This window comes from Rhinopithecus roxellana, chromosome 16 (genome assembly GCF_007565055.1).
Source record: "Rhinopithecus roxellana isolate Shanxi Qingling chromosome 16, ASM756505v1, whole genome shotgun sequence".
In the NCBI taxonomy this organism is placed as follows: Eukaryota; Metazoa; Chordata; class Mammalia; order Primates; family Cercopithecidae; genus Rhinopithecus; species Rhinopithecus roxellana.
The window spans coordinates 88,524,609-88,545,657 of record NC_044564.1 but is presented as its reverse complement, the minus strand read 5'-3'; the positions used below and the strand labels follow the sequence as shown (position 1 = coordinate 88,545,657).

At 57.2% G+C, this 21,049-nt stretch overlaps 1 protein-coding gene across 3 annotated transcripts in view; it reads right to left on the bottom strand.

Annotated features, from left to right (window-relative positions):
• Window positions 1–692: 692 nt before the first annotated feature.
• Window positions 693–21,049, bottom strand: part of PHF2 (PHD finger protein 2) — a 104,520-nt gene continuing 84,163 nt past the window's right edge. The window contains exons 10-22 of one of the 3 annotated variants that reach the window (XM_030919448.1): window positions 20,811–20,902; window positions 19,476–19,565; window positions 18,489–18,857; window positions 16,021–16,140; window positions 15,415–15,533; window positions 13,198–13,376; window positions 13,002–13,072; window positions 11,826–11,989; window positions 6,420–6,697; window positions 5,268–5,363; window positions 4,525–4,634; window positions 3,339–3,723; window positions 693–2,682 (exon numbers count right to left, since the gene is read on the bottom strand). In XM_030919448.1, coding sequence (XP_030775308.1) covers window positions 2,594–2,682; window positions 3,339–3,723; window positions 4,525–4,634; window positions 5,268–5,363; window positions 6,420–6,697; window positions 11,826–11,989; window positions 13,002–13,072; window positions 13,198–13,376; window positions 15,415–15,533; window positions 16,021–16,140; window positions 18,489–18,857; window positions 19,476–19,565; window positions 20,811–20,902 — 2,162 coding nt within the window. In that variant the 3' untranslated portion in view covers window positions 693–2,593. The remainder of the gene's footprint in view (window positions 2,683–3,338; window positions 3,724–4,524; window positions 4,635–5,267; window positions 5,364–6,419; window positions 6,698–11,825; window positions 11,990–13,001; window positions 13,073–13,197; window positions 13,377–15,414; window positions 15,534–16,020; window positions 16,141–18,488; window positions 18,858–19,475; window positions 19,566–20,810; window positions 20,903–21,049) is intronic. The other 2 variants (XM_030919449.1, XM_030919451.1) reach the window with 2 other exon arrangements.

Sequence of the window (21,049 nt, the reverse complement as noted above, 5' to 3'; positions counted from 1 at the left end):
GGGTTTGGGCCAGTCCAGCCGTCATCACACCCCCGGATTCTCAACGTCTGCACTGCCCAAATGGCCCGAGGTTATTCATGTTTCTTCAATAAATGCCAAATGGCCTGTTTATCCCTGGTCCTCAACACTGTCACCAGCGCCCCACGCATGCACCCCCCAACAGACTGACCCGGGCCTCACCCGTGTCCCAGCAGCCCTGCCTGCCACGCACCAGCGACCCCACCCTGCGCTCAGCACCCTCCCTGGGCTCGCACCATTTGAGTTCCTCTGTCAGGCAAGGGGCTGCTCCTGGTAGTTCGCGGTAATCACATCAGACTTAGGCTGGAACCCGGCAAGGGAATGAATGCTTCCAGGTGTGCATCCGTGCCGGGGTGCACACGTGTGTGCCTGCTGGACCCAGCCAAACCCCATACCCATGAGTCCAAAAGAAGGTTCTAGAGGCTTCCCGAGGACATCCTCAGGGCTGGGACTGGCAAAGCCAGAGTCTCAAAGGCTGCTGCCCCCCCTGCAGCCCCCGAGGGGCTCTTCTGCCCACTCCTGCCGGCCAGCTTGGGGTGCTGTGTGTGCCCCTCAGGCGGGGCAACCTGAGGCTTTCCATGAGCAACACAGGTGGCCGGAGCCCCCCACCGCCCTCGCCACCCTCGCTGCCAGGGTGAACAACTACAGTGAAGGCAGAAATGACACAGACATGGTTCTGTACAAAACCTGAAATATTTTTACTTTTTTAAAACTTTGATCTAAGTTGCCTTAGACCTCATGGACTCGATACAAGAGTAATATGAATTGGGAAATAAAACACTTTAATAGCCACGATAAACTTTGTTAGAAATGTACATGTTGCCAAAATAATAATAATAAAATTAAAAATAAAAGAGAGAGAGAGAGAACAGCTTGATGTCCAGGTTAGATTATATAAATGTTCAACAAGGGCAGGGTAAAGGAAACTTTAAAAACACCGGTTCTGAATAAGCCTGGGGCCCCGCGAGACTCCCCCTCTCCCAGCCTCGGGCCCTGGGGACTGCGTCCCTCCAAACAGGACAAGTGGGAGTGAATAAGGCCTCCACCAAGCTGCCTCTCCCCGTGGACAAAACATCCAGGTAATGGGTATATAAACAAAGCTCATAAGAAATGTACAAATATAAAAAGCTACAAACATTAATAAATTACAGCATCACAAAACACGGAAACACTTCACAAGGTGCTAGTAAAATAACTGTATCCCCCAATCCCCTCATCATACAAGAAGGAAAACAAAGAGCTGGTATTAAAGTTGAAGATTCATCTTCAAAATGTGTCTGAAATAGATCTTTTGTGTACTATTTGCTTCTGTAAAGACAGTGTAAGGCTGCACAGACATCACTTGTTTTTCAGGCAATACCTTAGTTCTTAAAAGAAAAAAAAATAATAATAATAAAAGGAAAGGAGAAGGAAAAAGCATCAGAACCCAACTGTCCATCTGACTCAGCAAAAAACTCGTATAAATGTTAATGAAGAACTCTATAGAAAGAAATTCCTAAAGATACTTTTACTCTTATAAAAAAGAAGTTATTTAAAAAGCTATTTACACGCTACATTCTATGAAAAATATGCTTCAGGAAATACATCTAAAATGAAAATACAGGATTGCCTGAGAAACAAATCCAGCCCCTCCGTGTCGATGGTGGACACACCATCCAGGTGCGACCCATGCAGGCGACACCACACGCTGACACGGGAGAACAGAGAAGTGCCGACCGTAAGTCCTCGGGCCGCCTGGCCGCTGCCCCTGTCCCGCCAGTCCCAGGGCAGGGGTGCCTTGGCTGAGAAGTGCTTCTCCAGAGTGTGGCCAGCAGGGCAAGATGGTCCCTGCCACATGGCTTAGCCTGGGTCTCCCAGACCCCAAGATATGACTGAGCCCTTGCCCTTTCCTGGGGACCCCACAATGGCTCCCCTGCCTGCTAACACACCAACCCAGCTGCCAGTCTTAGCTGCCCCCGAGAAATGCTCCTGGGCATTCAGGCTGGACACCCACCATCCTGCTGCCACCTGCCAACCAGGAAGCTCGGGGCAGACCCTTCCTCGCCCACCGAGCACTGTCTGGACTTGGCTGAGAATCACTCAGGAAGAGAAGGGGGGACAGAAACATCCCACTTGCTCCTCCTCTTTCTGTGTTCTTTGCCTTTTTTTTAAGCCCCAGGAGGCTGCCAGCCTGTGGCCAGCTCCGACTCTGGGGCTGGTGAGCACTGGCTCACTCTGCCTTCCTTGAAGGACTCATGCTCTCAGCAGAGCTGCAGAGGCCCCGCCATCACACCCACGCTCAGGGGAGCCTGGAGGCTGTCCTTAAAGTGGAATGAACGGTCCTCAAACCTGTAGGGCCGCTTTTCTGGGACAGGTCACTCTTAGCAACTTGAGAAAAGACGTCCATTTTCAAATCAAGGGGCCGCACTGGGCTTGCTCTGCCGGCTGAAGGGACAGACGCTCACTGGGGTGATGGCAGCCGGGAAGAGGCAAGGCCCTCCCTGGTGAGGCAGCTCGGCACCCTCCTGGGAGGCAGGTGTTTTCGCGGGGCTCCGGGGGTCCTGAGCGGAGCAGAAGGATCCTGGCTTTCCAAACCTTAAAGGAGCAGTTTCCCGTTCCGATGAATTTTCAGAATTTTCCCAAGCCTCTGCTTGGCGGTCGCCATGCCCTTTTTTGTACGTTTTCCTAGGGGAGTCGGGGAGGGGACACAAAAAAGGAAGGTGAGCTAGATGGCAAGGGGCATGGCACACCAGTGCGGGGGAGGGTCCCGCTAACACCAAGGGGCAGCCTGCAGTCCCACATCTGTAAAATGGGCCTATGAGGCCCCAGCTCCGAGCTCAGCACCCCTCAGGAGTCCGGGATCACCGGCAAAGCCTCCACCTCAGAGGCCGTGTCCTCAAGGGGCCCTGGCAGGTAGGATGGGCATGGACTTGGGGATGGCATTACGAGAAGGACGTGAGGATGCCTGGGCACCACCCCCAGTAACAAGGCCAGGAGCCACTGCCAGCACCCCGTGCTGCGTCACTCAGTCTCCACAGCTGGCCAGCCCCACGGCTGGGGTGCAGGGGTACAGGCAGATCAGGGGCTGAGCACCCCCACTGAGCAGAAGGATGAAAGCACACATGTCCTGTGCCGTAGGACACACTCACACGGAGATGCAACTAACTTGGTAGGACACGCTCACACGAAGACACAACTAACTTGGACCGCAGCACCCTGCCACCTGAGGCACAGGAGCCCCTCCCGATGTGCTGCCCTCTACCACAGGCTGAGTCTGCACGTCTGGGACTGCCCAAGGGGCAGGGCAGCGGGGCTGCAGGCTCCCTCCAGCAGGATGGTACCTTTGGCAGCGGTGTTGTTGTTTGGAGACGACGCGGAGGGCCGCCTCTGGGTGAGAAAGACCCCAGGGGCCATGGGCTGGGAGGCGCGGCCCGCCTGGGCCCCAGGGAAGGCGCCAGCGGCTGTGTACTCATGGTCGGCCAGGCTGCTGCTATGAGACTCAGGCGGGGGCTCTGGCGAGCTGCCCTCCTGCGAGGCCTGGCTGCTGGCTGTGCTGGTGGAGGCCGGGGTGGTGGAGGCCGGGGTGGTGGAGGCAGGGGTGGTAGAGGCCGGCGTGGTGGAAGTGGAGGTGGTGCCAGCAGAGGTGGAGGTGGAGGTGGAAGGGGAGGTGGTGTTAGGAGTCAGCTTCCTCTTGGCACTCTTTTTTTTCCTGCTTTTCTGCTCCTCCTTTAAACAAAACATGCAGGGCAGACTCAGACGCACGGCCCACTTGGGCCAACAGAGCAGGGAGCTCCCAGCATGGCCTTGCCAGGGGCCCTTAAGCACAGCAGGGCTGGGCAGTAGGAGCCTGAGGCCTGACTCTGGGCCACCGGAGGCACAGGACGTAAGGTGACAGGGTGCCAGCACCACAGTAGTTGCCTGGCCTCCCCGTCAGTGTGAGTTAACCTAGCAGTTGAGCCTGTAGGAAGGCACTCCTACCCCATCACCCCACGCAGCGGCCATATACATCTCCCAGTTTTGGAAGAATATTACTTTGATCCTAATAACTTCCTTGGGCACCCAGATGAGGTTGGGCCTGGTCCGGAGGGTAGGTGAGGCTCTAGGACCCTCCATTTCTGAGCTGGGACGAGCTGAAGGTGGGCGATGAATTTTTAGGAGCATGTAGAGACAGAACACCTCATTTCCCAACTGAGGACAATTCAAAAATACCCGTGTGATGGGGGAGGGAAAGGGGCGCTCCCTCCACGCTGCTGTTGCACCGGAGAGCAGCCCAGCCTCGGCACAGATGGGGCTGTCCAGTGTCAGGGCCCCAGCCATCAATTCCTAGCTCCCCCCGACCCCACACGGGGAATTTAGGGCCTGGAGGAATAGGGCACTCTCTAACCAAATGTCATCAAGCCTGTGACTGCCCCTGGCTCAGGGGGTCTGTGCATGGGGTGAAGAAACAGGTGCCTTGGGGAACCTGAGCCCAGGTGGGGGTAGCAGGGACCTGGCTGCCATGTGTCCCTCTCCCTCGCCCCTCCTCACCTGCTGGGACAGCTTAGCTGCAGCGGCCGCCAGCCCGGTCTCGATGGAAGCCACCCGTGTCCCCTCACGCACAGGCCTGTCCTGTCTTGGTACTGATGGGCCGACCCTTGCTGTGGAAGAAAAGGGCCAGCCCCCTCAAGTGGTGGGCCGCGGCCTGTCCACCCCTCCTGGTTTGGGGCTCCCCTGCCCCCACCACAGCCTTTCCCCCTGGCAGGCAGGCCTGAGCACCGGGCTTCCCGGCTGGGAAGCCACCTCACAATAGGGCGGGGTCCGCTGCCCCACCCCAGGAGGAAGATACCGCAGTGGGGTCTGCATGGGGCAGAGCGCAGGAGGCCCAGAAACATCAGAGAGGCTGGGCAGGCGGGTGAGGGTAACGTGGAAGGAGGACAAGGCCTCACCCCACTGGTGCCCCAGCAGGTGTCCCTCAGCCACCATCAAGGGGGTGCCCCCGGTACAAAGGTGACCCTCACAGAGCTTCCCACTGAGGAAGAAACCAGAGAGGAGCCGGCCAGAGGAGTGAGGGCTTTTGAGTGGGGGCTGTGTAGAGCACATCTGGGCCCCCAAGCCCCCAGAAGCAAAGCAGAAGTGACACCCACAGCACTCCTGCAAGTGGCCGACCATCCTCAGCGGGACAGGACAGGTGCAGAGCTGAGCTCACATTCTCAGGGGCTGGAGGGACCACAGACAAAGTCACAGCTTCCACACTGGGTGTCGGGTGGACCCCCGACCCGTCCCAGCACTACCTGTCGGGCTGTAGGGAGCATCATCTGAGCCTTTCCTTTTCTTCGACCGGGACTTGAAGATGGGGTTGTCTTCGTCTGACTCCAGTGAGGGGTAAACTAGAGGGAGGCAGAGGGAAGGCGGGGCCCGCTGAGTGCAGGTGGGGCCACAGAGGGGGGCGGGGGAGTACAGGTGGCTGCAGACCTTCCTCACCAGTGACCCCAGGGCCTATGCTAAGGCCTGCCACACTGTGTCCCTGTCGGCTGTGATGGAAACTGCCCATGGTGAGGACACCCTAGGCATGGGCACAGGTGCCCCAGAGATGATCCAGAGGGGCAGGGACTCGCCCAGACAAGAGGGCATCTGCATTTACCTGACCAGCCTCATCTGCCCAGCCTAGCCCCAGTGCCTGCAAGCCCTTGGCCTCTAAGGGCTGCCCTCCGTACATCTGTTCATGGAGCTTGAGATCCCTAGAGGCCCCACCTGGAGGAAGCTGCAGCAGAGACTGGGAGACCAGGGAAGGATGGGGCCCCACAATCAGACTAGAGCATCTCCGCTCCTGCAAGAGGAACACTTTGAGGCTCCAGGAAACGTTCTGTTTGGTGAAAAGTCTCTGATGCTATGAAAAGGGAAAACGTCTAACGTCCATGGAGGGTGCGGTCTGACAGCCCCACCCTGCCCGACAGGTCTTGGTGGAGGGGACCCTGTAGGGCACGACCTGTGGCTGGTGGGGAGCTGCCCCAACATGGTGATGCGGTGACCCTGTGACCCTCACAAGCCAAGTGCCACCCTGCACTCACTGCAGGTTGTGGTCCTTCAACTTGCAAGGCCTGTTGAGGAACGCCCAGGACCCAAGGCTCAGGAGGAGGCAAGATGGCGCCCGGCACCACACACCCCCCCCGGAGCCCAGAAAACAGGAGTTCACCGTGCTGTCATTCTGTTTGTCAGAGGAGAGTAGGCCCCACCATGAAGCCCACGTCTGTCCACCAGATGTGGGCCAGGGCCAGTCTCGTTCACAGGAGGGTCTCCCAGGACAGCAGTTAGAGGCCGAGGGTTTTGCTGAGCTGAGGCCCACTGTAACTTGGAGAGCTGCATGTTTATGCTACTGTCTCCGTTCTCAGCCAGGCCTTCTAGGGCTGAGCGTGGGCCCTGCCCCATGCAGGAGTGACACTCACCGTAGTCTGAGTCCTTGAAGCAGGCATCCAGGTGGTCCTGCTCTTCCTCGTAGTCGTCCAGGTCCACACTGTTCTTGGCAGCCCTCTTCAGCAGTCGTTTGCCTGCACTCTTGCCACTGCCACCCCCATTCTTCCGGGCACCATGGGCGGCCAGTGAGCTCCCCTTGGCCTGGCCGGCGCCCCACGTGGTCTGCAGGCAGGAGTCGGAGGCCTGCAGGTTGGCCATAGACAGCATTCCCTGAATGGCTTCCTGCGTGCTGGGGGAGGCCGGGGGCTGGCTACGGGCACAGAGAGACAGGCACTCAGCTCAGCGCTCTTGGCCTGCAGCCCAGGCACTTAGACAACAGTCTATGGCCTGCAAAAACTCCTGCACAAACTCCTGGCCCAGGTGGCAGGCAGAGGGCATGGAGTAGAGGGTGGCAGTGAGCTGATGACTTCTCCCTTGGAAGAGGCCAGCCACTGCCCCCATCCAGCTCTGTTCATCCACCCATACACCACAGAGAAGGCTGGAAGCCTGGGGAGAGAGATGGGCATGGAGAGGAGACTTGGGAAGACAGCAGATGGGAAGGAGGGTCCAGACCCTCACATGGTCACACACTGGTCTCTCCCACCTTAAAGCCAGCAAGCCGACTCAGTGACCTCCCTCCTGCACCCCAGCCACTCTGTGTACCCCCTCAGTCCATGCTGTGCCTCTCTCCCAACTGCAGAACTAGCCCTGAGGATTCCTTACCCCATTCTGTAGGGAACCCTCCCACATGTCACCCTGAGATGGGGCAGTGCTGCCCACTGCCTCCCATGGCACACGCTCTCCCCAGTGACCTGCAACTCCTCTCCACACCCATACGTGCACCCGCACCTGCATCTACACCTCTACCTACCCTCACACCTGCACCTGCATCTACACCTGTGCCTACACCTACACCGGTACATGCATCCACACCTATACCTACACCTATACCCATACCTGCATCTACATCTGTACCTACACCCACACCTGCACCTACACCTGTACCTACCCCCACTACACCTACATCCACACCTGTGGCTATATCCACCCCCGCATCTGCATCTACACCTGTACCTACCCCCATACCTGCACCCACACCTGCATCTCACCTGTACCTACCCCCACACCTGCACCCACATGTACATCTGCACCTACCCCCACACCTGCACCCCCACCTGCATCTACACCTGTACCTACCCCCATACCCACACCCGCATCTACACCTGTACCTACCCCTACCCTGCACCCCCACCTGCATCTACACCTGTACCTACTCCCATACCCACACCCGCATCTACACCTGTACCTACCCCCACACCTGCACTCCCACCTGCATCTACACCTGCACCTATCCCCCACACCCACACCTGCATCTACACCTGCACCTATCCCCCACACCCACACCTGCATCTACACCTGCACCTATCCCCCACACCCACACCTGCATCTACACCTGCACCTACCTCTACCCTGCACCCCCACCTGCACCTGCCCCCAGCCTGCACCCCCACCTGCATCTACACCTGCACCTACCCCCACCCCGCACCCCCACCTGCATCTACACCTGAACCTACCCCCACCTGCACTTATACCTGCACCTACCTCCACCCTGCACCCACCTGCACACAGACCTGCAGCTGCATCTACACCTGAACAGGCATAGCTGCACCTCAGCTCAGCCCAAGTTCACCCGCCTCTGGCAGGCTCCAGACTCCCAGACTTTCCCTTTGCCCTGCCCCCACATCCCGCTGCCCTCAGCTTCAGGTGGCCCCTCCCATAGTGCCCTGCCTGTCTCTCATTCACATCCTCATCCTCTGCCCCATGCCTGTGCACACACCTCCTCCTGTCTACACTGGCTCCCCTCCTTCCAGAAGCTTCTGAGACACCCGGTCTGTGATCAGCCTGTCTAGGTTCATAGAGTGGTGAGATGGGGTGACCACTGTCACCCCACAGAACCAGGGGCATGGTGCTGCTGGACAGCAAAGATCCCCAAGGCCAAGTCCTGGGCTCCTTGGGGACCTCCCTGCCAGGCCCTCTCATGTGATCCAGCCCTGGCCTCTTCATGGGGCCTTGCCCCACCCCAGCCCACAACTCCCTGCAGCCAGGACTCTCGCCAGTCTGTGCACCAGAACCACCTGGGCAGCTTTACACATGTCGAGGCCCAGGCCCCACCCAGAAACTCTGAGACAGGTGCCCGCCCTGGGCTCCAGATGCTGTGTGTAGCCAGGACAGGTGCCCCAGACTTCCCCACCACTCACGTAGTCCAGCCCAGCAGGTACACCCTGCAACATCCCTTTCTAGTCCTCACCCCTGCCCACTTCCCTGTGGCCCAAACCTGGCACCCAGCCCACCCCACCTTACAGGGGAGGCCCAGCCACACCTGTCACTGCATCTAGCCACTCCTGGGCCCATACTTGAGGCACACGGGGTGCCTACCATCCTCTCCCTCTGCTCCCTGGACCTGCCCCTCCAGGACTCCTGCATCAGCATCACTGTCTCTAGTGCTGCCCATGCCCTCTCCACCACTTCCCAGAAGCGCTGGAGGCACTTTCAGTAAAGCCATTCAAATGAGAGGGGCTGGCAAGCCTGTGGCTGTGAGCACACCCAGGGACTGTATGGGGGCTTGTATACCCGGAACCCCTTGTCAGAGATAGCACACATGTGAGACAGGAAAGAAGAAGCCAACGCAGTGGCAGGCGGGCCACCCAGCTCTGCATGCCCGTGCCCACCTCCGTTACCAGACACAGAGACTGAGGCGCCCGGGGCAGTGGCCCCCACAGGACAAGTCCCAGTTCAGAAGCAAGAGGGCTCCCAAGACTGAGGCTCTGCTGTAGCGGGACAGGGAGAGGAAGCTGCCACAGGGAGCCCAGACACAGAGGGAGTCCTAGGGCTGGTGAGGCAACGTGGACAAAAGCTGCCCATGCTGGACAGCGCTGACGCCCGAACTCACTGCTCTCTGAGGGACCGGCAGATTCAGGGGGATGCCCAGTGCTGGGGGAGGCGATCTCGCTGCAGCCTTCACCAACGCCACCTCCCAGGCCCTGTCTGAGACACACTGGGCTGTGCTGCATTTCGGGTTTCACAGGAACTGAACAGGACTGAGGTTTGAAAGGCACAACAATGCGGAAATCAAGTATGGTCAGCCTCGAGGGCTCCTCAGAAGGCACTGCCGGGAGCCGCCCCCACAGTGCCAGGACCACACTGCCCCTGCCACACAAGCTGCAGCGCTGAAGGCCTGCCTGAGAGAGCGCGGTCACTCCTGCCCTCACTGACATCTCCGCAGGAACAGGCTCTCCCAGCCCCAGCTCAGGAGCTAGCCAGAGCACGCAGCTTGCCCTGCAGCCTCTGGCAGGCCCTGCCCCGACACCTCAACTGGCCTGCAAGGCCAAGACAGACTGGAGGGTGGTGGCCTGCACCCAGCCACAGGGGAACGGGGGGTGGCCAGGGACACCCACTATGAGGGCGCATGCCATGCCATCTGGGCAACCCAAGAGGGTGAGGGCTGCATGCCCGGGCCCCGCAGGGTTGCTGGTGAATCAATGAGTAACGTCTAACTAGTCAGCATGGAAAATAATACTTTTAATCCACCAATTATCATACTCAAATCCTCTCCTTTTCCCCCAGCAGTAAACACTGAGCAAACCATCCACGATAAATTAACATATTTTCCTCCATTTTCTTCAGCAGTTTTTTCCAAGCAGCCGATACTTAAAACAGAGCAAATGGACCATCAAAAACTGACCTACGCTCCAAATGGGAGACTTTGGGAGAGGAACTGCCTGCAGCGGGCTGAGGGGGGCTGGTGGCCTCAGTGGCCCCTGGCAGGCACATGTGCACGTGCACACCACCCCTAGGCGCGGGCTAGTCGTGTGGGGCGGGGAAGCTCTGGGTCTTTTGTGGTCAGTGTGTCCACGAAGGGGCTGCCCCACTCCCGGGCTCAGATTCACAGCCAGGAGCCCAGGACACCGCGCCTCCTCACAGACTCAAGCACAAAACCCTCCCCACCTCGGTCCCCATCTCCATGCCCCCTGCAAGCCCCAGGTGCCCATGACAAAGCACCTGGTGGCGCCCGGGCTCTTGGCCCTGTCTGCCCTCATCTTGGGTGGCATCAGACACCCCCCACCCCCATAGCCCCCAGGCCTCTCCATGGACCTCGGGAGGGGCCTAGAGTGTTTAGGGGCCACCCCTAAGGCCAGTCACTGAGGTGTCGGCTACTGCATGCTTCTTCCCAGAAGACAGGCATCCCCCAGCAAGCTGTGTGGAGCACCACAGCCTCCGATAGGGAGGAGGAGCTCACAGCTAAGCTTCACCCCCAGCCACAAGCACATCTCTGCAGCAAGAGGCTTAACATGGACAGGAACCACCTAGTGCCAAGCAGGAAATCTGTCCCCTAAGGTGATATGGAAGCCTCCCGTCATGCTTCACTCCCATTAAAAAAAGCATCTTACAGCTGGCTTTCTGATCAATATTACATGAACATAATATTGCATGTAAAACAGTACATGAAATAAAATATGGCCAATTGATTTAGCAAAAGCTCTTTTCAATCAAGTCCTTAATCCACCTTGACCAAGCCCCCCATCTGTCTAAAAGCAGGCCTGCCCTGCGGCCTCCACCTGCCCAGTGAACAAGCTTGAGGCTGTGTGGAGCAGTTAGCAGGACGGCCCTGGGTTGCCCATCGATTCTGGAAACCACAGAGTCTCAGGCAGATCCTGGGAACCGAGCGGGACCCAAGCACGGGGTCCATCTTCCTCAGTCCAAGTCACTGCTGGACAAGGGACCAGCCACACACCCCCAGATATCACTGCCCAGCACTAGTCAACCCCCCAGCACCTCCAAGGTCAGGTTCTGCAATCAGGCAGATGGAGATTGTGGGCCTCCCTCTGCGGCTTCCCAGCAGTGTGGCCATGTCCAAGTATAAGCCCTCAGAGCCTCGGCTTCCCCATCTGTGCAATGGGAATCTGCAGCTGTCATGAGGACCGGGAGGGCTGTGCTCCCCCGTGGCAGCTGCAGCCCCCTGCATGGGCTCTGGGGCACCATGGAGGGGGTTACAGCTCTGCCCCCTGGGTTACCTGTCTGCAGTACATGTGGAAATACCCGTAAGATTTCCACGTGAAAAAAACTAGTCTCGGCACATAAAATTGAAAACCTGTGGTTCTGAGAGAATTTACCCAAAAAATAAAAAGAAAAATAAGCCCTTAATTGAAAGCAAAGCCCTAGTGGGACCAACCAGTCCAGCATCTGTACCCTGAGGTCTGCCCTTCTGCCCAGGCCCAGGGGTGGCTCAGCCCTGGCTCCAGCTGTGTGTCTAACTCACAGGCTCCCACCATCGTGGCTGAGGGCCAGCCCTGGGCCTGCCTGGTCCCCGCTCTTGGGTGCTGCCGAGTGGTGGGGCCCACCTGCTGGGGTTGTACTCCAGGGCGCCGACCTCCTCACTGGCCTGCAGCAGGTCCAAGATGCCGGCCGCCGAGCTCCCGCTCTCCTTCTTGACTCTGGCATTGCGGCCGGGCTTGGTGTCTGTATCGATGTGCAGCGAACCCTCATCCGAGGAGTCATCACTCTGCTGTGCGAGAGACAGGGCTTCGGTCAGGGGAGGGTCTGGCCACCGAAGTGGCCTGGGAGTTGGGAGGGGGATACATTTTCCCTTCAGGGACTAAACTAGGTTTTTTAACGTTTTTATTTATTTATTTTATTTATTATTTATTTTGAGATGGAGTCTCGCTCTGTCGTCCAGGCTGGAGTGCAGTGGTGCGATCTTGGCTCACTGCAAGCTCCCCCTCCCAGGTTCACACCATTCTCCTGCCTCAGCATCCCAAGTAGCTGGGACTACAGGCGCCCGCCACCACGCCCGGCTAATTTTTTGTATTTTTAGTAGAGACAGGGTTTCACTGTGTTAGCCAGGATGGTCTCGATCTCCTGACCTCGTGATCTGCCTGCCTTGGCCTCCCAAAGTGCTGGGATAACAGGCGTGAGCTACCGCACCCGGCCAGTTTTTTAATGTTTTTAAAGAGCCACTGCCCTTCTAATGAACACTGGCTGGGGTCAGACAGAGGCCCCTGGAGCTGACAGGGCTGGATGGCTGACACACAGACACACCGGTCAGACGCAGGTGCCAGAGCTCTCTCAGAACCACAAAGGACCAAACTGTCTTCACACTGTGCACTATACTCACAGAGGAACTCTGGTTCAAAGGAACCCTTAAATGAGACAGCCCCAGTGTGTACCACATGTAAAGAGATGCCGCTGTGGTTGGAAGAAGAGGCGGGGGCAGGGCCTGCAGCCCCAGAGGGACCTCAGGCTGGAGGAAAGCAGTTAATACACTAGATCCCGATAACCTCCCCCCACAGGGGGCCCAGTGGGGACACACCCCTCGCAAGCCCAGGCAGAGATGACCACTGTGTCTTAGAGTTGGACATGACCTCAGAACATGGAAGAGTGGGGTGAGGGTAAGGGGCCCGTTCGCCATCTCATGCAGAAACACCCTTAGAGACCACCCTGGAGTTACTCAAACCACGGCCTTGGGGACTGCCCAGAGATGGCCCCCGAGACTAAGGCGGGACCGGAAGGCAGCTCACCTTGTACGCTGCCGAGTCCAGCTTTGGCTTCGTGACAGGCGTGGGCAGCACAGCCTTTTTATCCAACAAGACTGAAAGCACAGCAGATGGGAGTCCAGCGGGCAGCCTTGCAGGGAGCCAGCCACCCTGGGAAGACCTCTCGGGGGAGGGACGGGCCTCTCCCACACCCCTCCCCCAACACCCCCTCCCAACTCACAGGACAAGTCCCTTTTCGGGGTGTTTTTCTTCCTCCTGATGGGAAACTCGTCGATCTTGAGCTCGCCGTCGTCCGACACGTACTCATACTCATCCCGCACGGGCTTGGGCTTGTCCTCCTTGAAGTTCTGCAAGGCCCCGAACACACCAGGGCTCGTCGGGGGCCTGAGAGCCTTGGAGCTAGGGCAGAAGCGAGCGGGTCAGCAGCATCCACACAGCCCCAAGGCCAGTGGACCGGTGGGACCTCCCAAGGGGTCCCCTGCCAGAGCCACGGCAGGATGGCCTCCAGGAGGCAGGTGATGTTGCCACCATTTGAATTTCCATTCAAAGAAGCCTCAGGCCCAGTTGAGATGGGAGGAGGGCGGAGGGCCCAAGCCTCTGCAGACAGGAGGCCAGGCTGGGCCCTCAGTCCCCACGGTGGGAAGCTACCTGCCCACAGGAAAGGACACCCCCCTACACATGGCCTCCTACACAACGCTGTGCCTCCCCCCGCACCACATTCAGGCAGAGAGAGCCCTTCCCCAGGCAGTTTAGATGCTCAAGACAGTGACCCCCAACTGTCCCACGGCCACTGGATAAGCTTAAGCCCTGCCTCCGGCCTGCCTAGGAATCCTGGCACATGCTGAACCGGTCTTTAACCAGAATAGGATCCAACTTTCCTGGTTTTTTCTCCATAGCTATGTTGGAAAAATAAACTCCGGGCCAGGGATACAGGATAGATGTAACAGTCTAAGAAATAGTGTGTAATTTGTCTCCCTGCCGGCGCGAAGGAGGACTACTTCAGAGCTTGGCCTGCGAGCAGCTCCGGCCTTTGCCTTCCCAGGGGTTTGAGGACAGGTTTCTCTCTCTATAGTAGCAGGGACAACAGGCTGAGGCAGAAAAGTCTGGAACTTCAAACAGACACAGCACCAATTCTGAGCCAATGGAAGTGCAGACACCTGGATAGAGCGCCTGGGCGAGGCTGCTTCCAATGCTCTAAGTGAAGGGGTGGCGCGCCCCGCTGCCTTACAGGCTGGGCCACAGAACACACAAGTGTCCACAGGCTAGAGTCACACTGCTCTTTCTCATCTCCATCCTCAACTCCGCAGCACCATCACAGAGTGAATGCCATCTAATAGCTTCCCAGGAACCTAGAAGCAGAGTTTCAGACAAAGCAAGCGACATGCCCAGGGCAAGGAAGCTGGGCAGCCACAGGACCCTGCAGACCTGCCCCTTGGCTGAATGGCCTCACCTGCTGCCCTGAGCTCCCCGGCCCTCACAAGACTCCACCTGGGCACTGCTCCCTTTCTCCACCACCCAGAAAGAGGCCTTCTCCTCCCATCTCTTCAATGAGGAAACTACAACCCGGCCAAATTAATCAGTGGCTGCTGCAGAAAAGTGGCCGCCCCTCCTGCTGGAACCTGTCTGACTCCAGCCAGGCGTGGGGCCTCAGCAGGTGACATGCCCCACACACTGGGAACACACACAGGCCCAAGTGTTGCCACTGGAACCATGAGGCTCTCGAGGTTGCCACTGGGTTCACAGCCCTCAGCACCCCTCACCTCACCCCGCGGCTCATTCAGCATGACCACACCACCCAAACATACCCCCTAATCTCTGCTCAGGGCCATCTCCAGGAGGCCCTCCTGACTCCCAGATGGGTCATGTTCTCAGCACTCAGGGTCCCATGTTGGGTTCACACCAGGCCCTCCCCACTGGCTCTGAGAGCCAGGACCCTGTTCCCCATGCACGTCCTCAGCACCAGCTCACAAGAGCCACACATCTAACATTCATGGAGTCCCACAGCCTCCCTCCCTGACTTGGGGGCCCATCCCTCACTGCAGGCTGGCTGCATCTTCCAGCCCATCCCCACCCAGGCACGTCTGCTTCCTCACACCCACCCTGCAGGTGGAGCGTGGTGGGAGGCAGGGACGTGGCTCTGCTGGTGTCTAGGTCTGAAGAAGACGTGCCAGGAACAGGGGCTGCAGTCAGTGAGGTCAGCAGCTCAGAGGAAGAGGGGTCCCCAGATGCGTGTCAGGCAAAGGCTATGTGTGTATGGGGTACGTGATGTGCAGCATGTGTGGTTGTGTGTGATGCAGTGTGTGGTGTGTGTGTGTGAGATGCAGACTGCATGCATGGTGTGTGTGTGGTATAAAGCAGTGTGTGTGATGTAGTATGTATGGCGTGTGTGATGTGGGGCACGTGTGAGGTCACCCCTCCCATCCAGGCACTCACATACCTGAGGAGTTTCTTGTTGGAGAAAGAAAAAGAGAACTTGTTGTCTTTGTTCCCAGCTAGAGGTGACTTCTCTAGCTTCTGTTCCTCTTCCATCTTCAGTAAGGAGTCGGGTTTGCTGTTCTGAAAAGCAAGACCAGGGCCGTCTCTGAGCCCCACACAGAAGTGGGGGGTCAGGACCCCGACTAGTGTCAGTGGGAAGAGGCAGCTGCTGGGAACACGCCTAAGGAAAGTCACCCATAGCTCTGGTGGCCACCCAGGCCGCTGTGGGGTGCTCAGGGGCCTGCACCCCATGGACTCAGTGCCTCGAGGCTGCCTGGCGCCCAGGGAGTGGGAATGAAAACCAGAGTGTGGACAGTGAAGGGAAACACTGTTAACATACAGGGTGACACATTCAACCTCTTGCATCCCAACGAACTCAGAGGAAGGCAGTCCACGGGTGGTCACACACACCTTAGACCCACATAACCACACCCCATGGTACTACCTACTCAGGACAAGCAGACACATGTCTGCATATTCCTTCACACACATAGGGCCTCACAGATTCATCTCTGCTCACATTCACCGAGCTGACACACGCACACACATGCACACATGCATGTCTCACCTTGTATTTCCACTTGGCCTCTGACTTGCTCTTGGTTTGCTCTCGAATTTCCAGCCTCTCCACATCATTCTGCATGTGAACAACGTCTTTGTTGGGCACACTCAGGACACTCTTTGTGGCCTAGAAAAAAGGGCTGCTGTGACCCAGAGGCAGACATAGAGGGCTGGTGGGGCTCCCTTGAGTCACAGATTCCCTGTCTCTTTCTGGCCCATGTGCTTGCAGTTCAAGTCTCCATCCTTCTACCCACCCATGCATCCATTCACCCCATCCATCTACCCATCCATGCACCCATTCATCCACCTATCCATCCATCCATTTATTCATTCATTCATTCATCCACCCACCCATTCACCATGCATTTGTTCATCCAGCTACTCATCCATCTGTTCATTCATCTGCCCACCCGTTCATCCGTTCATTCATCCCATTCATTCATCTACCCATCCATCCACTCACCCATTCGTTCATTCATTCATCCATCCATGCACCATGCATTTGTTCATCCATCCCTCCATCCATCCGTTCATCCCATTCATCTACCCACCCATTCATTCATCCACTCATACATTTATCCATCTACCCATCCACTCATCCATTTATTTATCCATCTACCCATCCACTCATCCATTCATCCATTTGTTCATTCATTCATTCATCCACCCATCCACTCAATCATCCACCCATTCATCCATCTACTCATCCATTCATTTATCCATCCATCGGTCCATTCACCCACCTATCCATCCATCCATTTGTTCATCTATCTATACATGTATTTGCTCACTCATTCATTCATCCATCCATCTATCCATCCATCTATCCATCCATTCATTCCTCTATCTACCCATCCATCTATCCATCCTTTCATTCAATTTATTCATCCACCCACCCATTTGTTCATCCATCCATTTATCCACCCATCCATCCACCCACTCATTCATCCATTCACCATTTGTTGATTCATTCATCATCCACCCATCCATCCATTCATTTATCCACCCATCCATTTGTTTGTTCATCCACCTTTCCATCCATTCATCTATCCATTCATTTATCCATCCATCCATTTTTTCATTCATCTATCCATCTATTTATTCATCCATCCATCTACCCATCCATTCCATCCATCTATTGTTCATCCATCCATCCATCTATTCATCAACCCATCCATCCACCCACCCCCCAACCATCTGTCCATTCTTTCATCTATCCACCCAAGGATCCATTCATCTATCCATCTACCCATCCATCTTATGCACTCATCCATCTACCCACTCATCCATCCATCTCTTCATTAATCCATCCATCCATCCATCCATTCACCCATTTGTTCATCTACCCATTCATTCATCATCCATTCATCTACCCACCCATTCATTTATTTGTTCTTCCATCCGTCCATCCATCTACCCATTCACCCATCATCCACTCATTTATTCATCCATCGATCTACCCATCCATCAATTCATTCATGTAGTCATCTATACATTCATCTATTCATCCATTCGTTAATCCATTCAACCATCCATCCATCCATCCAGTCATTCATCGAGTCATTCATTCATCCATCCATCTACTCATCCATTCGTACATCTATTTATTCATTCATTCATCCATTCATCCATCTAGCCATTTAGCCATCCACTCATTTGCTCATGCATTCATTCATGCTTGCCCTGTTAAAGAGAACACAAAAGTGTCCCACTACACCCCTGTGATACTGGCCCTGAAGTGTCCTGGCCCCCAGGAAGTGGATAACAACCTCCTCCTGGCAGAAGCTCACACTCAATGGTGCTTGATCTCAGGGGTTTATGGTCCCTGAAGCCCAGACCTAAGATCCTCTAGTCAGAGTAGGTCTTCAGGGCTGGGCCCATCTCTCTCACTGTCCACAGGGGCTCAGACTATCAGGGCAACCCTGGTCCTGTCCTCATCCCTAAACCCCCTCCCCTCCAATGGCACTCTCCCTGTTGTTTCTGCACAGACACCTCATCTACCTTCAGGTTTTAACCTCAATGCCTTGGCCCCAGGGAGGACCCAGGGTTTCTTTGTCCCATGGCAACTACTCATCTGGCTAGGAAACCTAAACTAGACATCCCTTCCTGGAAAACCACCATGCCTCCTCCACCGGAGGCCCTCTTGGGTGCCACCTCTGCCACAGCACACACACATTGTGTTGCCTTCCTCAATGAGGGCCCCTCTCCAGGCCCACTGCTCTGTGGCTTGCTGGCACAGCCTGTCTACTCTGGGGGGTCTGGACCTGGATGCGGCAGGACTGGGTCAGGACCAGGCAGGGAAGTGCATCTTCTGGGCAAACTGAGCCCACAGCAAGAGCCCAGACCCCTACATCTTCCCAGGTGCCCCCGGGGAACAAGGACAATGGGTCCTAGCTATCTCCATGGGCCTGGCCCCCAAGAGATGCTGCAGCACCTCTGGTGCTGAGGTGGGGAGTCAGGGTGAGGGGGGCCCACCTTGCCCTTCTTGGGCGGCTCCATCTTGGTCAGTGCCTCCTTGGTGTGGGCTTCGAGCAGGTCCAGGTTGGGGATGGTGGGCGAGGCTGACTCCCGGGACTTCTTCCCTTTCTTCTTGCCTCCATCTTTGAGCTTCAGTGTTTTGGGGGGCCTTGGGGGCTTAGGGGGCTTTGGGGGCTTGGGGATTTTGGACGGCTTGGGCATCTTCACAGTTTTGGGAGTCTTTTTTTTGGACACTTTCTCCAGGAGGGATTGAGGCGGGGTGGCCTCAATGGGAGATGGGGGCTCCTCCTTCTCCCGGTCCCCATCACACACCTCATCTGACGAAGCGACAATATTCACTTCCGGTCGGACGGCTTTGGAGGCATTCTGGGATACAGAAAGGACAGGGTCACATGCTGCTTCTGCCAAACTGTGGCCCAGGAGGGTCTACACACCAGGACGCTGGAGACCCTCACTGCCAGGCTGGTAGGGAGCTGTCAGTCCGGAAAGGCTCAGCTACCCCACACCATCATGTGACACACTCATACCCAACCCACACTGTTGTGTGACACACTCACACCCAACCCACGCTGTTGTGTGACACACCCGTCACATGCCATCAGTCACTTGCTCTCCCCAAGGCTCTTCTGTTCTACCCCAGCACAGCAGCTGAGGGCTCATCCAGGATCACACAAGCTGGGACTTGAGGGGCTAAGTCAGGGGCTCCTCCCACAGAGTACCCTCCCCATGGGAGATTCAGAGAGGCTGGTGCCATCTCTCAGTCCCTACACACTCACACCAGAACACAGACCCAGCCAGAGACCTGGGACCCCGAGCCCTCACAAAAGCAAGCTCGCCCAGGAAAGTGCAGGGAGGACTGTCTGGGGCACTGGCCTTCCTGGAGCTGGCAGCTGTCTGTCAGGTTGGCCCCTGGGCCCAGAGAAAGACAGGCCGGCCCTCCCCCATCCCCCGGGGATTCAGCCCAGCACCTGGACATGGCCCCACCTCACTGAGCCGGATCTCTTTGGCCAGGTCTTTGATGAGCTGTGAAGGTTTGAAGTGCTCCGGGAGCTCGTCCTCATGCTCTGCCAAAGCCTGCAGGACAACCGGGCCCAGGGTCAGCACCAGACACGTCCCGTGGCCCTGACATACCCCTGCATTCTTGCAGGCTCTTGCCTGACTGTCAAGCCACTCTGATCAGCATGAGGCGAGGGGCTTCCCAGCCAAACTCTGCCCTGGCAAGAGGTCTCTGCTGTGAGCCCCCATCAACAGGGGGACAAACCGAGTACCGAGAGAACGAGCTTGCCTGAGGCCACCACCAGCTGGCCATGGAGTGGACATGGGCCCCATCCCTTCTTCCTGGTCAGAGGCCACTCCACCTGGTCACCTGGCTGAGATGAGCTGGGAGGGGAGCCATGGACTGCCCTGGGTCTTGAGACCTGAGGGAGGTGGTGGCTGCAGGATGGCCCTGGGAGTACACTGGCTACCTCTCCTGCGTGGGCCATCCATGAGAGAGGCAGGCTGCACACAGTATTCCCTGCAGCCTGGCGTTCCTGAAAGCTGCCTGTAAATCTCCACTGTCCCTCTCTGGCCTGGGAGAGGGTCCTCCCCTCAGGAGCGGGCATAGCGCCTCTGCACAATGAGAGTCCCAGCAGGAAACACTGTCCCAGAGGGTGCCCAAGGCTGAGTCAGACCTTCCCCTCCCTTCTGTAGCTAAAACCAAGGGAAGATGCTAAGGAACACAGGAAGTGGCTTCTGTGGGGGCGCGCACAGCGGGAAGAGTCACAGGGAGGGGTGCCCAGGTCACAGAGCAAGGTGGCTGGGGCGCTGCACCCGCTATCAGGCAGCTTAGCTTCTGAGCTAATGCCAGGGCCAGCCAGGAGGAGCTGACAGGGTGTCCCCAGCACTCCCTGTCCTGCAGCCAGCCACTCCCCCAGTCCTTCCCTGCCCCCACGAGGTTCCAGGCCTTTCTGTGCTCAGTGTCATCCCACCATGAGCCATCTGTCCTCCACCCGCAGACCCACCTTCCTCCCAGGAGGCACTGGCACCTGCTCACCCTCCTCCCACCAACTTGTGACCAAGCTGTGAGCCCCTGAGGGAGGGGGCTCTGCATCTACATCTGTCCTCCCCCAGCCTTCAGGTGGCCCAATCAGTGGACAGCAGGGGTGTCTGGGGCAAAGGCACACCCTGGGCCAAGCCAGGCAGGGGAGCACCACCATCCTTCCCAGGCTGGATCTCACTGAAGCAGGACAAGTCCTGGACATTGTTGCTGGGTCTCCAGGGAGGTCCTCCCGCCTATCACTGCTCTCCTGCCCTAGGCATTTGTGACATGATTCCTACCTGCTTCTTTGTCCACGATCGGAAAGCACCATTGAGAATTTTAGCTCCTTGGACTAGATGAGGAGGCAGCTGCTTCCCAGATTTGTGAGAGCCTGGGAAGGAGACACTGGGTGAGGTGGGTGGATGCCCATTGCCCACAGGTGCCTTCGTGCCCAGCCACAGAGCCAGACCAGGGGACGCCAGGTCCAGCCTTCCAGAGGTCGCCCTCCACCCACGGCCACCAGCTCAACTGCCAACAG